General features: G+C 39.7%; 3 protein-coding genes across 3 annotated transcripts; 1 reads left to right on the plus strand and 2 right to left on the minus strand.

The window, feature by feature from the left end:
• Window positions 1-2,766: 2,766 nt before the first annotated feature.
• GCK72_000983 (uncharacterized protein) lies at window positions 2,767-12,152 on the plus strand (the record flags this gene model as incomplete). Its single annotated transcript, XM_053722791.1, has 17 exons — window positions 2,767-2,848; window positions 2,896-3,200; window positions 3,253-3,378; window positions 3,684-4,336; window positions 4,550-4,862; window positions 4,954-5,159; window positions 5,206-5,494; window positions 6,020-6,343; window positions 6,700-6,818; window positions 6,881-7,217; window positions 8,709-9,332; window positions 9,756-10,308; window positions 10,420-10,560; window positions 10,608-11,010; window positions 11,118-11,264; window positions 11,401-11,713; window positions 11,838-12,152. 17 exons carry the CDS (start codon window positions 2,767-2,769, stop codon window positions 12,150-12,152), a joined length of 5,250 nt encoding a protein of 1,749 aa, XP_053591436.1.
• GCK72_000984 (uncharacterized protein) lies at window positions 7,428-8,468 on the minus strand (the record flags this gene model as incomplete). The annotated part of the gene is made up of 1 exon (XM_003111081.2): window positions 7,428-8,468. The coding sequence occupies one exon, from the start codon at window positions 8,466-8,468 to the stop codon at window positions 7,428-7,430; it is 1,041 nt and encodes a 346-aa protein (XP_003111129.2).
• Window positions 12,153-13,160: 1,008 nt separating the features above from the next.
• Window positions 13,161-14,158, minus strand: GCK72_000985 (uncharacterized protein; the record flags this gene model as incomplete). Its single annotated transcript, XM_053722792.1, has 3 exons — window positions 13,161-13,544; window positions 13,603-13,719; window positions 13,778-14,158. 3 exons carry the CDS (start codon window positions 14,156-14,158, stop codon window positions 13,161-13,163), a joined length of 882 nt encoding a protein of 293 aa, XP_053591437.1.
• Window positions 14,159-14,769: the final 611 nt, after the last annotated feature.

Genomic DNA, 14,769 nt, shown 5'->3' on the forward strand with positions numbered 1-14,769 from the left:
ACAAAGGCCCGAAAAGAAGAAGAAGAAGAAGAAGACGATTGAAGGGAAAAAAGGAGCTCTTCTTCGTATTCGGGAAACGAAGCGTATCCAAGATTTTGAAGACTTTTTTGAAGTTTTTTTTACAGAAAAAAACAAGAAGTCTCAGGGGACAAAGACTTCTTCTCTATTCGTCAGTCACAAAAAACTCTAATGCGTTTCTCATTTTTACACGAGAATGTGGACACATTCTTCTCTTCTTTCTCCCGTGTTTATTGTTTATTTGTTCGCTGAGATTTCTTTCTCCAGATTGAGAGAAAGAGCAAGAAAATGGAAAGAGTTGTTCTGGAAATTCATTGTTTCCTTTCATACGGATAAATAAGATTGATATTGGAAGATAACAGTCAAAAGTTTGATGATTGTTATTTGAGAAGACCAGAGGGACCTTCTGGAAACGAAAAAGCGGCGTTAGAATTCGGGAATCTGGACACTCAAGATTCTGAAGTGACGGGTAATCATATCGAGAAATCACAAAGTCAAACTTGTCTATTCATGTTTCTTTATTCTAAAATGCAGTTTATTGGTAAATGCATCGTTAGCAATTAGATGATTAACGCAATGAGAACAAGGTATAATTAGTGCATTAACTCTTCCAGATCTGCATCCAATTCTTCTGATGTCATCTTTCTGCTGGCAAAATTTTCCTTTGGCTTGAACGACTTCTTCTGAAAAACCAGATAGGCGGGTCTTATGGATGGGGCCTTTGTTGGAGTACGATGGTTTCGATGGATACGTCACCCGGCTTGAAATACTTGACGTCTATTTCCCATAGGACTCCTCCTCATCAAGTTCTGGGCTCCTCGGGATCCCCTCATCTGGGCTTCTTTAGGACTCCTCCTCATCAAGTTCTGGGCTCCTCGGGATCCCCTCATCTGGGCTTCTTTAGGACTCCTCCTCATCAAGTTCTGGGCTCCTCGGGATCCCCTCATCTGGGCTTCTTTAGGACTCCTCCTCATCAAGTTCTGGGCTCATCGGGATCCCCTCATTTGGGCTTCTTTAGGACTCCTCCTCATCAAGTTCTGGGCTCCTCGGGATCCCCTCATCTGGGCTTCTTTAGGACTCCTCCTCATCAAGTTCTGGGCTCCTCGGGATCCCCTCATCTGGGCTTCTTTAGGACTCCTCCTCATCAAGTTCTGGGCTCCTCGGGATCCCCTCATCTGGGCTTCTTTAGGACTCCTCCTCATCAAGTTCTGGGCTCATCGGGATCCCCTCATTTGGGCTTCTTTAGGACTCCTCCTCATCAAGTTCTGGGCTCCTCGGGATCCCCTCATCTGGGCTTCTTTAGGACTCCTCCTCATCAAGTTCTGGGCTCATCGGGATCCCCTCATTTGGGCTTCTTTAGGACTCCTCCTCATCAAGTTCTGGGCTCCTCGGGATCCCCTCATCTGGGCTTCTTTAGGACTCCTCCTCATCAAGTTCTGGGCTCCTCGGGATCCCCTCATCTGGGCTTCTTTAGGACTCCTCCTCATCAAGTTCTGGGCTCCTCGGGATCCGCTCATCTGGGCTTCTTTAGGACTCCTCCTCAAGTTCTGGTGCTGCTGATGTTCACTACTGAACATCTGGTGAATGAATGACCAATTTTTGCTCATCCTGTTACCAGATGCTCAGTACTGAACATGCTATAACCGGATGCTCATCGCTGAACATTCAGTCACCGGATGATGACCATTTTTGATCATCCAATTCCCTCCCTTCTCACTTTTTCCCCCAACGTCCCTCATCTATTGTTTTCAAATCCCATATTGCATCATATAACTTTGACAATTTTCTGATTCTCAACAATTTTAACTTTTAATGTTTCGTATTTTTACTTCGTATATATATTTTTACCTTGATATGTATAAGCGGCCTTTGGTCCTTCAATCAATAAATATTACAAAAAATACAAAATCCAGTCACCGAACGCTCATCGCTGAACATCCTGTCTTGTGTACTCCTACACAACTATATATGAATCGACAAGTTATATATATATACCCACCTCTAACGATGTGCTCGACATCTCACGGGTTCCGCCAGTCACTATAATTACTATGGGAAATAGGCGGGGCTTATAGGCGAATACTGTAGACTTAAATTTCTCCGTTTTTCGATTGGAAAAAAAGGAAAAACCCGGTACGGTCTATGATGGACTTATTGTGTGACGAACATGTAATGTCTCCTAGTCATCTTAATTGTTTTTATCAAAGCTTATTTCCACTACTTTTCACAATTAAGTGCCCTTTCTTCATTTTTTCTTCCCAAAACATACGGAAACCAGCTGACGAAGATGTCATCAGATAAGTAACTTTCATTCGTTCCAATATTTAAATTCAGAGATGAGAGAGTGTGCGCAAGATAGAGAGGGAACCACGAGCGATTTTTTCTCACTTTTTACTCGCATCATTTCCGTTATTTTTTTCTTAATTTTTTCTCATAAAAATCTATTTTTCCGCGCGATTTCTCAGTCCGAGAGCGCGAGATTTCGATAATCAAAAAGCATGCGACACTTGCAAAAAACTGTGAATAAGTGTTGCAACGCAGGCTCCGCCCACTTTTTAATTTCCAAAATATTTATGCGTTTTGAATGATTTCATAGTAAAGTCGCTAAGAATAACTTTCAAAATCGGTATTCTTCGTATCCGCTGGAGAAAAACAATAATATATTTCTTTATTTTCAATTACAAGTACTCATATCTTTATGTTCGTGTTCTTTTTTCCACAAAAGTTAATAAAAATCTTTCATTACAGATGGACTTGGTGTATGGTACAGAGTTAACCTTTGGGGATGGATTTGCCGTAGAATATTGGCACAGATTTGGAATACAATCTAGTGAGATTAATTTACAGTTTCTTCTGAAATTATTTATCTTTTTCCAGACGGACCTCTCAATACCAACATATTAGAAACAGAACCATCCGGTGGAATCGCCACTTTTCCAGACATCAAAAACTTTTCCGATCGAATTTTCATCTGGCGAGCTATGGGAAACAAACTCTACATTGAAGAGCGGTCGACTCTTTATTCTTTGACTGACAACTCAATATGCATGGATGTCGGACGTTCCTATATTATTCCAGGGACTTCTATTACATTTTTCAAACAAGGAGTTCTCAGCATTGTCGTGCCGACAGCCACGTCAGTACATCGATTTTATAAAGCGATTACTTCTAAACCCGACAATGTGAGTGAAAGTTTTCGCATATTCAAACTTAATTCTGATTTTTAACTTCCAGACGGGTTCATTGTTGCACAGACTCTTCGAAGACGAAGGGTTTAGTATATACGAGACCAAGTTCGAACTGAGGACAAAGGGACGGCCGATTCGAGCCAGTGTCACACATCATCCTAACAAAAACACGGTGAATAGCTGAGCTCGTCCTTTTTGTATCTCGCTGAAAGTTTGAAACAACGTGGTTTTCGAATTTTTGGCAAAACTGCTGTAAAACTGGCAAATGTTCTCCTTTTTCCACTGAATTTGTCAAAATTTAGTTCGTAACAAAACCACCATACATGAAATATTCAAAAGTGAGAAAAAAACAATTCGAAAAGTGTAGCAAATTTTAAAAACTACTGGTTTTCTTCGAAAAAGTTATTGAGAATTCGAGAAAAAACATTTTTCCACCAAAATACCGACAAAGAAATTTTTAAACTTCCCACATTCCAGGTCAGCTACATCACAGCGGAAGGCGAACTCAGATTCGTTGCTCTCGGTCGCGATCAAGAAAACGAAAATGTCGGTCACGAAGAATTTCGTCTTCCAGAACTCGGTTTCTATTACAAATGGTTCGGTAGAACCAGCAGACTTGTCAGTGATTCTTGTGCAATGAGGGACCTGTCAGAAGTGTCATCAGATAAAAAATCCGGACCGAAGTCTGATATAATATTTGCTGTAACGAGAGACGGAATTGTTGAAGCATGGAATGCTGACAATAAGGAGCAGCTGGAAACCCGCATTAATCTCAACGAATATTTATCTCCAGATGATCCGATTCCAAGACGAACTGATGATTCAAAACGCTCTGATACCGATGATTCGACAAGTACAGAAGCTGGACCAACCCGATTAGAATATACTATGAAAGCATATCCATATGGAAGTGATATACTCATAATTGTTGGATGTGATGTTGTTATCGGACGGCAAAGTGTTGGAATCCGAGTGCACATTATTAAATTTTCGAATTATGAGATGAAGCATCTGCAGATGTATGAGAAACGTGTAACAGATAATAGTATGTCGCTGGTGGATTTGGGATTGCTCCAGACTTATTTTCCACCGAAGGAATCGGAAGAGTTGGTGGAGAAAGAACAGAAATGGTATGCGAATGCTAGAGTTTTAAGCGAAAAACGCAAATAAAATAAAAATATTAAATGAGAAAGGCACAATAACAACTTTATACTCGCAAATAAGTTTCCAAACAAAACGTTTAAAATTTCAAAATTAGGAGCATTTTCTGAAGCTGTTAAATTATTTCACCTCGGAAACACCCGGAGAGCGTTCAATTTCTTCCCAATTTCCTACACTTTCAGCGAGGAGAAGAACGCTCGAACTGCCGCCCAATTCTCATTATCCGCTCTGTTCAAAAGTTCATCTACCCAAAAAAGTTACTCGATTCAACGTATTTCATTCGCAATTCAATGGGATACTGGAGAAGTTATCTCTGATCTTGATTGGCATCCAGTTCGCCCATTCCTTCCTGTCCCGACTTCAGACGGTAGAAATGATGGTGATGAACAGAAGAAACCATTTTTTCTGATACCTGATGCTTCTTATGAGCAAATTAACGATGTGGTCTTTAACTTTGATTTGTTCCCATTTGACATCGTTCATCGGGGCATTCAGGTTGGTGGTATTTCAAGAATTGAGCTTGAAAAAGATCGTGTTTCATGAAGTTCTTTTCAAAAATTCGAATCGCAATCCTATAAATTTTTAGATCGTCTCCGATAACTGGGACGTTAGTGAAACTCCCGACGGAACCCAAAGGTATTTCAAAGATATAAGCGACGGCGAGTGGAATGTGCTCTACAATTTTGTACAAAGTTATTTGCGTTCCCCTGAATACAAGCAAAAATTCAATAAACCGAGTCCGGAACTGAAATCGATGTCATCCAAACAAAAACATCAAGCTTTGTATCAAGAGTATGTATAAAACTCATCAGGAGTCCGATAATATCACGTTTTTCAGTTTCTGGTGGAAATATCTCGAAGTATGTCAACAGCTCGACTTCAATGCTCGCGGAGTCATTTCTCTTTCACCAATTCAAATATCCGGAAACTTGAGGATAATGGCTGTAATTCATAGAGATCGGATGACTATTCTCGAAGAGGTTAACACAGAACTTCTGAATCTCCTCATGATGAAAAACAAAGAGAAACTAAAGCTTGAGCCGAAATTCCCGAAAGAACTGGATAACGAAATGACTGCTTTAATTGAGGAGGCGTCACTACTTGCGGATCGACGTGTTTTTCTTATGGTAGCGTCTTTATATACAGTACCGCCCGAAAGGTTATCAACTTTGGCTGTTTTCAGTTGAAAATTACCTAATTTGAGAGTATGTCATGGTAATATTGATTGTTCCACAAAGTAGATTTTTAATGAACTATACAGAACAAAGGTAGATCTTCATTTTTGTAGTTGGCAACTTTTTTGTGCGAGCACTCTCTAGCAAGTTACGTATCGACAAAGTAATTTCTCCCTAAAATCGACCCATTTCAGTGCAAAAATAGTGCGATTTTTGAGATGTCGTCTTAAAATGACCATAACTCTTTAGGGAGTGCTCGTACAAAAAAGTTGTCAACTACAAAAATGAAGATCTACCTTTGTTCTGTATAGTTCATTAAAAATCTACTTTGTGGAACAATCAGTATTACCATGACACACTCTCAAAGTTGATCATTTTCAGCTGAAAACAGCCAAAGTTGATAACCTTTTGGGCGGTACTGTATTACTGACGGCATAAGAACTTTTTACGAATATTAAAATTATTCCGTAATTTCAGAATCGTCATAGAGCCCGCGTTATGTGTTCAGTAGCCGGAAGCGTACCAATGGAGGATGACGTAAAAGTCAATCCGTTCGATTTTGATACGGATGGACGTTTTCTTCAAATCACAACTGTACAATATGCAAGGATTGTCGCGTTGACGAAGGCATTCCTTGCTGCAGCGGCTTACGATCCAACGAAACCGTACGGCGGTATGATTACACGTGATTTCAATGGATCTTTCACACAAGGTCTTGTTGCTGTGAATATTCGAAGAACTGTGGAATCTCGTGTTCATTTTGCACTAATTCTGCTATCATTGTACAATAGTATCAAAGCTGTGAGTGAATTCATCCTGTTCATACTTGCAATCCGGGCCGATCCGGGCCGACGGTTTTTGTTAAATAACTTTCTTCAAACAATCGTATCGGGTTGGTTAATAGCTCAAATGATAGGTCTTTGAACCTGTCATCAGATAAAAGTATATGTTCTGCGAAATTTGTTTTGATTTTATCTGATGACAGGTTCAAAGACCTATCATTTGAGCTATTAACCAACACGATACGATTTTTTGAAGAAAGTTATTTAATAAAAATCGTCGGCCCGGATCGGCCCGGATTGCAAGTATGATCCTGTTGATATAACATTTCATCGTTTTTTCATGTTCGTTCCTAGAAAAATGATTATTAATTACAGCAGAACGAACGAGACGGAGTTGAACCGTTCAAAATTATCCACTCGCTTTCCCGTAAACTCAAAGAGATTATTCGCATTTATTGGGAGCTCAAGGAAATATTGGATGTCAAAATTACAAGGTTTTCCGCTTGATTGAAAAACGGGTTATTTATAACAAAGATTCATTTTTAACAATTTTCAGAGGTGGATTGAAATTGAATATCGAAACATGGATAGTTTCGGATGACGAGGCACTTGGAATACTGAAACGAGAAGGAGGTTACGGGCCAAATGGATACAAAGAAATACGTCTGAAAGACTTCAATTGGTTCGTCAAAGTGACGACTGAAGCGGCTGTTCGTGCATTTCTCTCAACTACGGAGATTCTTCTTGTGCCACGTCTTCTGGCTGAAAGAAACGAGTATAGAGTATTGCTGTCGCTGTTCGTACAAAAATATGTTCAGAAAACTGAAGCATTGGAACCAGTTTTTGAATTCTATCAGGGAATCGCGTGGTCAGGACTTGGTCTTGGGCAGAGAGTAAGTTTCCCCCGAAAGTATGTATGATTTTTAGAATTTTTATGGAAAAAACTCCATAGATTGATTCGAATACTGCAATGTGTAACTGAAAGTTTCAACTTTAGAAATTACTAGAGGACTTCTGCCATCTCTTTTCTCTAAATAAAAACAAAGGCTTGGAATTAGTAATTTTATTCAGTAGTTTTAAAATAAAAATCACAATAATGAGTGTTAACTATGTTTTTTCACTGGTGATCCATTGATATCATTAGTATTCCATCGCTTCTTTGTGACGGTTCCCTCTTTCTTCTGGTTCCAAACATAGATGCGAATTGTCGACCGCCAGAATTGAATGCTACATTTGATTCCATCGTTTCTAATGAAATCATAGGATTCCTTGATTTTAAAACCGTCAGAATTGAATCCACGTGGTAAGAATTTCTCCGTCATGATTCTGGGATCATATTCCGGCAGTTTGTAGACTTGGTCTCTTTGTTCAACAACTTGTATTCCTTGAAGAATAGATACAGTATTCCATCCTCCATATCGACCGAATCCGATTACTTGAAGATTTTCATTGATCTTTCCATCTCTCATATCACAAATAAACTCATTGATATTCTGCTCTGTCAAAGTCCAGATATCAGCCAAAAAGATCACTTTGTTCTTCAATTTCCGCAGGAATTCTGGTGTGATCCATGACGAATTTCTGACTTGCAACCAATCGATATTGAAGATTTTGTAGTGTTCAGTTCTGAGTTCTATTGGTCCATTCAACGCGAGTCCCTTCTGAAAATCGACACCATCCAATAGAATATCAAGATCTTCTGAAGTACAGTCATCCATACATTCCACATTCGCTTCTGAGTATTCATATGATTTTTCACCGACCGATAGGACTGTGCATTTCTGATTGAAAGCATCGAAATAACTGACAAGATCTGGATCAATATTGAGATAATCCAGATTTCCAGGGAGTAGATCAGAAAGTTCTTCATGAATATCATACATTGCATTGATCAGGATAAACTTGCTGGAATGATGGAACGATTGAGAGTAGTTTCTGGATGGAATATAGATATCAACTCGATGGCTTCGAACACAAATGTGATATCCGCCAGATGGAATATGTAGAAGTTGAATGAATTGTTTGAATATATCAGCAGTCTTGGATAGATTGATCAGAGATTTGACATCTAGTGTTTTGACCAAATGAGCCATTGGAAGTAGTGGAAGGTTAGTAATAGTAGTAGAATATAGAATAGACGACATTTTATGCTAGGGTAAGTAAAGGGAATGAATGAATTTCAGATGATATTTCCCGTATATTTTTCACTACCTGAGTTATCTGATTTTGGCGGTTATATAATTTTTGGCGGGTGAGTCATTTAGTTTCGCGGGTGAGTGATGTACCGCCTGCTGGTTTTTGTACACGATTGTACTCCACACAATCTGTATCCTATCACAATCTAATTCGACCCAAATTTCCTACAAATAGTCTGTTTCCACCAGACCCAATCAAGTGCTGAAGTTCTGGGCTCCTCGTGGAATCCTCCTCCGGTTGTGACTCCTTCTCTGACTCTGCTCCTGGTGGACTTATCCTCGGCCTCCTCCTACGGACTCCTGGGGATCCTTTTCTCAAGTTCTGGACTTCTCCTCCTCCTCCGAATTCTGGGCTCCTCGTGCTCTCCTTCTCTGATCCTTGGCTCCTCGTGCTCTCCTTCTGTGATCCTGGGCTCCTCGTGCTCTCCTCCTCAGATTCTGAGCTCCTCGTGCTCTCCTCATCAAATTCTGGGCTCCTCGTGCTCTCCTCATCAAATTCTGGGCTCCTCGGGATCCCCTCATCTGGGCTTCTTTAGGACTCCTCCTCATCAAGTTCTGGGCTCCTCGGGATCCCCTCATCTGGGCTTCTTTAGGACTCCTCCTCATCAAGTTCTGGGCTCCTCGGGATCCCCTCATCTGGGCTTCTTTAGGACTCCTCCTCATCAAGTTCTGGGCTCCTCAGGATCCCCTCATCTGGGCTTCTTTAGGACTCCTCCTCATCAAGTTCTGGGCTCATCGGGATCCCCTCATTTGGGCTTCTTTAGGACTCCTCCTCAAGTTCCGGTGCTGCTGATGTTCACTACTGAACATCTGGTGAATGAATGAGCAATTTTTGCTCATCCTGTTACCAGATGCTCAGTACTGAACATGCTATAACTATATCACTATAATTACTATGTGAAATAGGCGGGGCTTCCCGGTGCGGGATATGGTGGACTTGTTGAGCCTGTGATTGACGTTTTTTTTTCTGTAAACTTAGGTTTATAACTAGCTTTTATCTTCAGTCGGGCTGTTGTTTGTAACTCAAAGACACTGTTCAATGTCAGATACATAGTTTGTATATCAGTAGTTTTTTTTCTCAACATTTGACGAATTCAATAGCTCTGTTATATTCATTTTGATTAAATTCGTTCACCCACACAGTCTAAGCTCGTCTCACAAAAATTTATCGAAATCATAGAATAGAATTTCCTTCAGAAATAAACAATAATTTTTCATTTAATAACGTAATTACAGGCTCTCGGAATCTTCGCCCATGAACGTCCGATGTTCGAAAGTGGAAACAGAGCTCTCCGTAAAACTACCCTTCATTTCCTTCAAAAACGTTTCAATGCTCCAAGAGGAATTGATCCAATTAACGCAATGACTATTGCTGAATACTATCTAACAATTATGGGAATCTTCCAAGAACACAATCAAACTGAACAAGTTGCTTTCGCTGCAAGCACGGCTATCAAAAAACTTTCGATGAACAATGATAGTGTCAGAATCATGGCCAATACACTTTATAATCATTTGACCAAAACTCATCAGTGGCACGAAGCGTTTTTACTTGCAACGAAGATGAATAAAAACTTGGAAACTCTCAGAGCAGCAATACGTGAACAGCTGAAATTGATGTTGGAAGCTGGACATTGGGAAGTTATTGCCAAGACGAAATATGGAGTTCATGAGAAAACTGTGGAAGATTTTTTGAGAGAAGAGGCTGAGAATCAGCCTCGTGCAGCAGATCCGCACTATTATGAGTTGTTGTACGCGTTTTTCATGGCGAGGAAGGAGTTCAGACAAGGTAAGTTTGAAATGAAATTTAATGAGTTTAGAAAGAGCTTTGGTTCGAAATATCACATGAAGTTTAAAAGATTCTTACAGTATTCAGACCTTCATTGTTTTCTATTTCCAGCCGCTTGCGTAATGTGTGAATACTCTCGTTACATGGAATCAGCTGAGGTGATGACTCTAGAACTTGCTACAAAAAGACTTCACTGTATGTCCGTTGCGACGAATCTCCTGGAGGTTATAGGAATGGAACCCGATAGTGGAAGTGAGATATTCAATATGTTCATTCTAATGACTTTGAAACGAATACAGATTACGAACCAACCTACGACGACCACACCTACACAGATATCATTATTATTCCGGTGCCTCCAGAAAAGTCGTCAGTTGGACCTGATGATACTGAAAGAACACCATTAGTGCCACAAAGAATCAAAAGACAAGAGAGTCAATCGACGGAGGGTTCATCATCAGGATCATCTGGATCATCAGGATCCTCCACGTTGACACCTGGGTCAGGCAAAACTACAGATTCTGAAGGATCGAGTTCGAGTTCGTCTGGAAATAGTATGGAGGCGGCAGCTATGAGAGCTCGTCAGAGAATACCTTTTGCTAAAAGTGATAGTGAAGAGACGAATACGGATAGCGGAGACGAAATGATTGGGAGATTTCCATTGTCTCAAAGACGCCAGATTGTGGTGTTAACTGAGCAGGAGTGAGTTCTTATAAAGAAAATATGAACATATTTTCGATATTCTTATTATAAAACTGGTCTTGAATCCATGAAAATACTTTTTCTGTTATGGAATAATCGTTTTTCAGTATTCGCTTTATATGGACGCAATGCTTGTCTACAACTCGACTCCTCGCTTGTGAAGAATTCAATGGAATCCCTCCAGATGATCCTGAAGAACTACTACCACTGCTTATCGAGCATAAACTTTTTGATAATGCATTCGATATTGTTAGGTAAGATTTTGGTGTATTTTAAGCGAACTTCCCACATCATCGGGTTGTTTTCATTGGAGAATCGCTCGATGTGATTGAAAAATTTCGGAAGCTGTGTCGATTGGGTGTCATGTTGAAATTATCTGCAAGTTTTCAGAATTTTCAACATGGATTCCCAAAATCTGTTCAATGTGATAACCCGTGAAGCAATTGAAATCGATGCTCTTCGTAATCATTTGTACGAGAAAGTTTACTACACCAAAGAAAATCCCTTAACAAAATGGGTTCGTGAGAACCGTAGACACTATGCTCCGTTCCCAAAAATTGAAGATCATTGGGCAGTTGTTCGTGGTCTGGTGGAAGCTGCACAAGATGAATATCCTGCAGATCCGAAACCGCTTCGAGGAGCCACAGAAGCGTTTTTGACCTATCATCTGACAATTCCGTCCTGGTTGCATGTCACTTATAAGGTTTGTTTGAAGAAAATGGGAAATGATTAAGTTCTCTTTCCACATTTAGTTGTTCATGAAAACAACCCAAAACTTTTGTTATCAACGCGTACTTCTTATCAGATCAGAACTGAATAATTTTTAGATCGTCAACCCCAACGACTACCTGAGATGTCTTGCCGACTACGGACAGTACGCCGCCGCTCTCCAATTGATCGCAGAAGTCGTTGAACAGGAGACACCTAAATTATCTCAGCCAAATGCACGTGCTTGGTTACCATATGGAGTAATCGACGAATTGATGAAAAAAAGTGCTGAATATGTGGTGAGAATGAGAGAGAAGACTCCAATAGACCAAGCTCTCGCACAAAAAGTGGACGATTTGAGGGCACTTGCTGATCAAAAAATGGTGATCTACTTCCAAACATTGTCGGATTTCGAACAAGCTCATAGGATCTGAAACCTTTTTTCACTAACTGAAATCTTTATTCTGTAAAATATTTTTCAAACATTACTCACTTCATTTCTTAGAAACGACAATATCTCACACATTTTAACTGGTTTTCTGTATATCTGTACATTGTTTGTTAATGCTGTATTCCTATAATTCCGCCACGGTTCCCAAAAATCATTCGGGTCTTATCATTGTTTATCATTTTCTTGTACTTTATTATAATACTCACTATTCGTTTAAAATTGAGAAGGAAACGAATAACAATTGCAAATAAGTTGTATCTTGAATTTGAATTTTTTCAACAACAATAACAAGGGTTCGAAGCGAAGTTAGTGCATAAAAGAAAAATAATTAATGTGAAAAGTTTTAAAAAGAACAGTGAGAATGAAATTGGAAAAGACTATGTGACCACGCGCCTCGCCACGTGGACTACCGTAACCCGGGTTACTGTAGTTTTCGTAGTGAACCCGAGTTTCTCCAATCCATATCATGATTATACTTTTCTGAAAGCTCTGAACTCTCTGAATCCCAATAAACTCATTACATCACATTGCGATTCTCCACCGCTTCAACCCTATCGAAGTTTTGAAAAAAATTTTGATTTTTTTTTAAAATTTACCGAAAAAAGTCGAATTTTTGATTATAATTCAGAACTCAATAAAATCATTTATATATCAAGCATTTGTACTTTTTTGAATTAAAATTGGACAAAAGAGTTCAAAAAATTGGTTTGAAAAATTCCCTTTTTTGATTCCGGGCCGACTGGGCTGACGGAAGTTTTTTTTTAGATGAACGGGCAAGGGTAGTCATGTTGTTTCGACGCATATATTTCACCTGGATCGGACTTGTTTTTTACTTGTTAAAAAGGAAACAAAACTTGATAAATTTTTAAAATATTTGATTAATTGAACGATGGAGAGATGGAGGAATGAATGGAAGTGAAAAGTTCGTAACCGAAGGGAGTGAAAGTTGATGAACAACGGAGTATATGGGAGAAAAGAAGGAAGATGACAATTAGATATCAATAGTTGGCTCAACTTGCTCATCCCTGACTGGACAACTCTCAACTTGAGTCGATGCTTCTGGAGTGATTGGTGGAGTTATGTGGAGTGTTGAGAAGAATTGATTCATGTCCATTGGCTGTTGTTGAAGGGGGATTCCCATTAGGGACAAGAACTGATACTGTCGGAGAAAATGCTGTTGTGGGAGAATACATGGGAGCATTGGTAGAAATGGGAAAATGGGAACTGGTGAATAAGATGTGGATGGTTCTGACACCTTTCTCATTCTCTTCGCAGATAGAGAACTGCTCTCCGCTTCACGCTTCTGACGACGATCCTGACGACTTCCAGTTGCGTATGGATTGGTGTTCGTCTTGAATTGATTGAGTCCATTACCCTGAAAATATACAAATATAAGAGCATTTATCCAGGTATCTAGACTCAATGAAACTTACATGATATGCTGTCACAGTGATGAATGAAGTGTAGTCAATCTTTGAGATGTGAACGATTTGATCTCCCTCGTAAATTGTCAAGACCGGGATGTATCGGTGTTGAGTGAAGAGGTGAACCTGTAAAAGAATACGATTTAAAATCTGGAATAATTGAAAAGTAAAGTGTAAAACTTACGAATGAAGGTCCGTTGATTCTCTCATTTGATTTGCGATTAGTGATTCTTATTTGATCGAAACTGAGTGGCTGATCCATCCAATTCTGACCAAGTTGTGGACCATTTCGATGAAATACAATCCTTGGATCTCCTTTCTCCTCTGTTGATGGAGATTGTGTCCAGTTTCCACCGACGAATCTATACTTCATCTCGTCGACCAACTCGAAATGAGCGCTCATTGAATATATCTTCAATGGATCCAATCCCTTTACCTCATATTCCAATAAGGGGAACATACGACGACCTGGGACTGTGATCATCATTTCATGATCCATTTCAAAACAAGATTTCCAGAGAACATCCTTGTCTCCAGTGAGTGACACAGAAATATCTGAAGTCATATTTGAGAGACAGATTACTAGAGGGAAGTAATAAGTGAGCTGAGTGGACGAATGAGATGAGAATGAATGAATCAGATGTGTGTTTATGCTCTTCTGGGAGGGGGCGGTCCGTAACTACACACTCTTCTAATGCTCCGCCCCTTTTCTGTGCTCAGACAGATGGGATTAACGAGGGCCAGTGAGATACGGTGAGACTTCCCAGGAGCAAGAATCTGTAGGTATACGGTATACAATAAGGGCCGACAATTGGAAAGGAGTCAATAAATGGGGTATTAGAAGAACACATTAACATGTTTTATTGATACTTTGGTATGAAGAAAGATAAGATTATGGTAACGAATTGCATACATTACAAGAACTTGAGACTAGACGAGCGAATGAAATACTAGAAACCGTTTGAATCTGAAGAATTTTAAACCAAATGGAAGACTACATCCTTTTTTTAATAACTCTTATTGTTTTGTCCACTATATGGTTCCAATTCTCATTGAACTATTCCTTTAGAGCTCACACTTTTCAACATTCCCATTTCATGGCAGATTGAATTTCATCTTTCCGTTCTTCCGAGAGATCACCGCGGTTACATCAAACGTCGGCAGTATACTTACAGT

This window comes from Caenorhabditis remanei, chromosome I (genome assembly GCF_010183535.1).
Source record: "Caenorhabditis remanei strain PX506 chromosome I, whole genome shotgun sequence".
Lineage (NCBI taxonomy): Eukaryota > Metazoa > Nematoda > Chromadorea > Rhabditida > Rhabditidae > Caenorhabditis > Caenorhabditis remanei.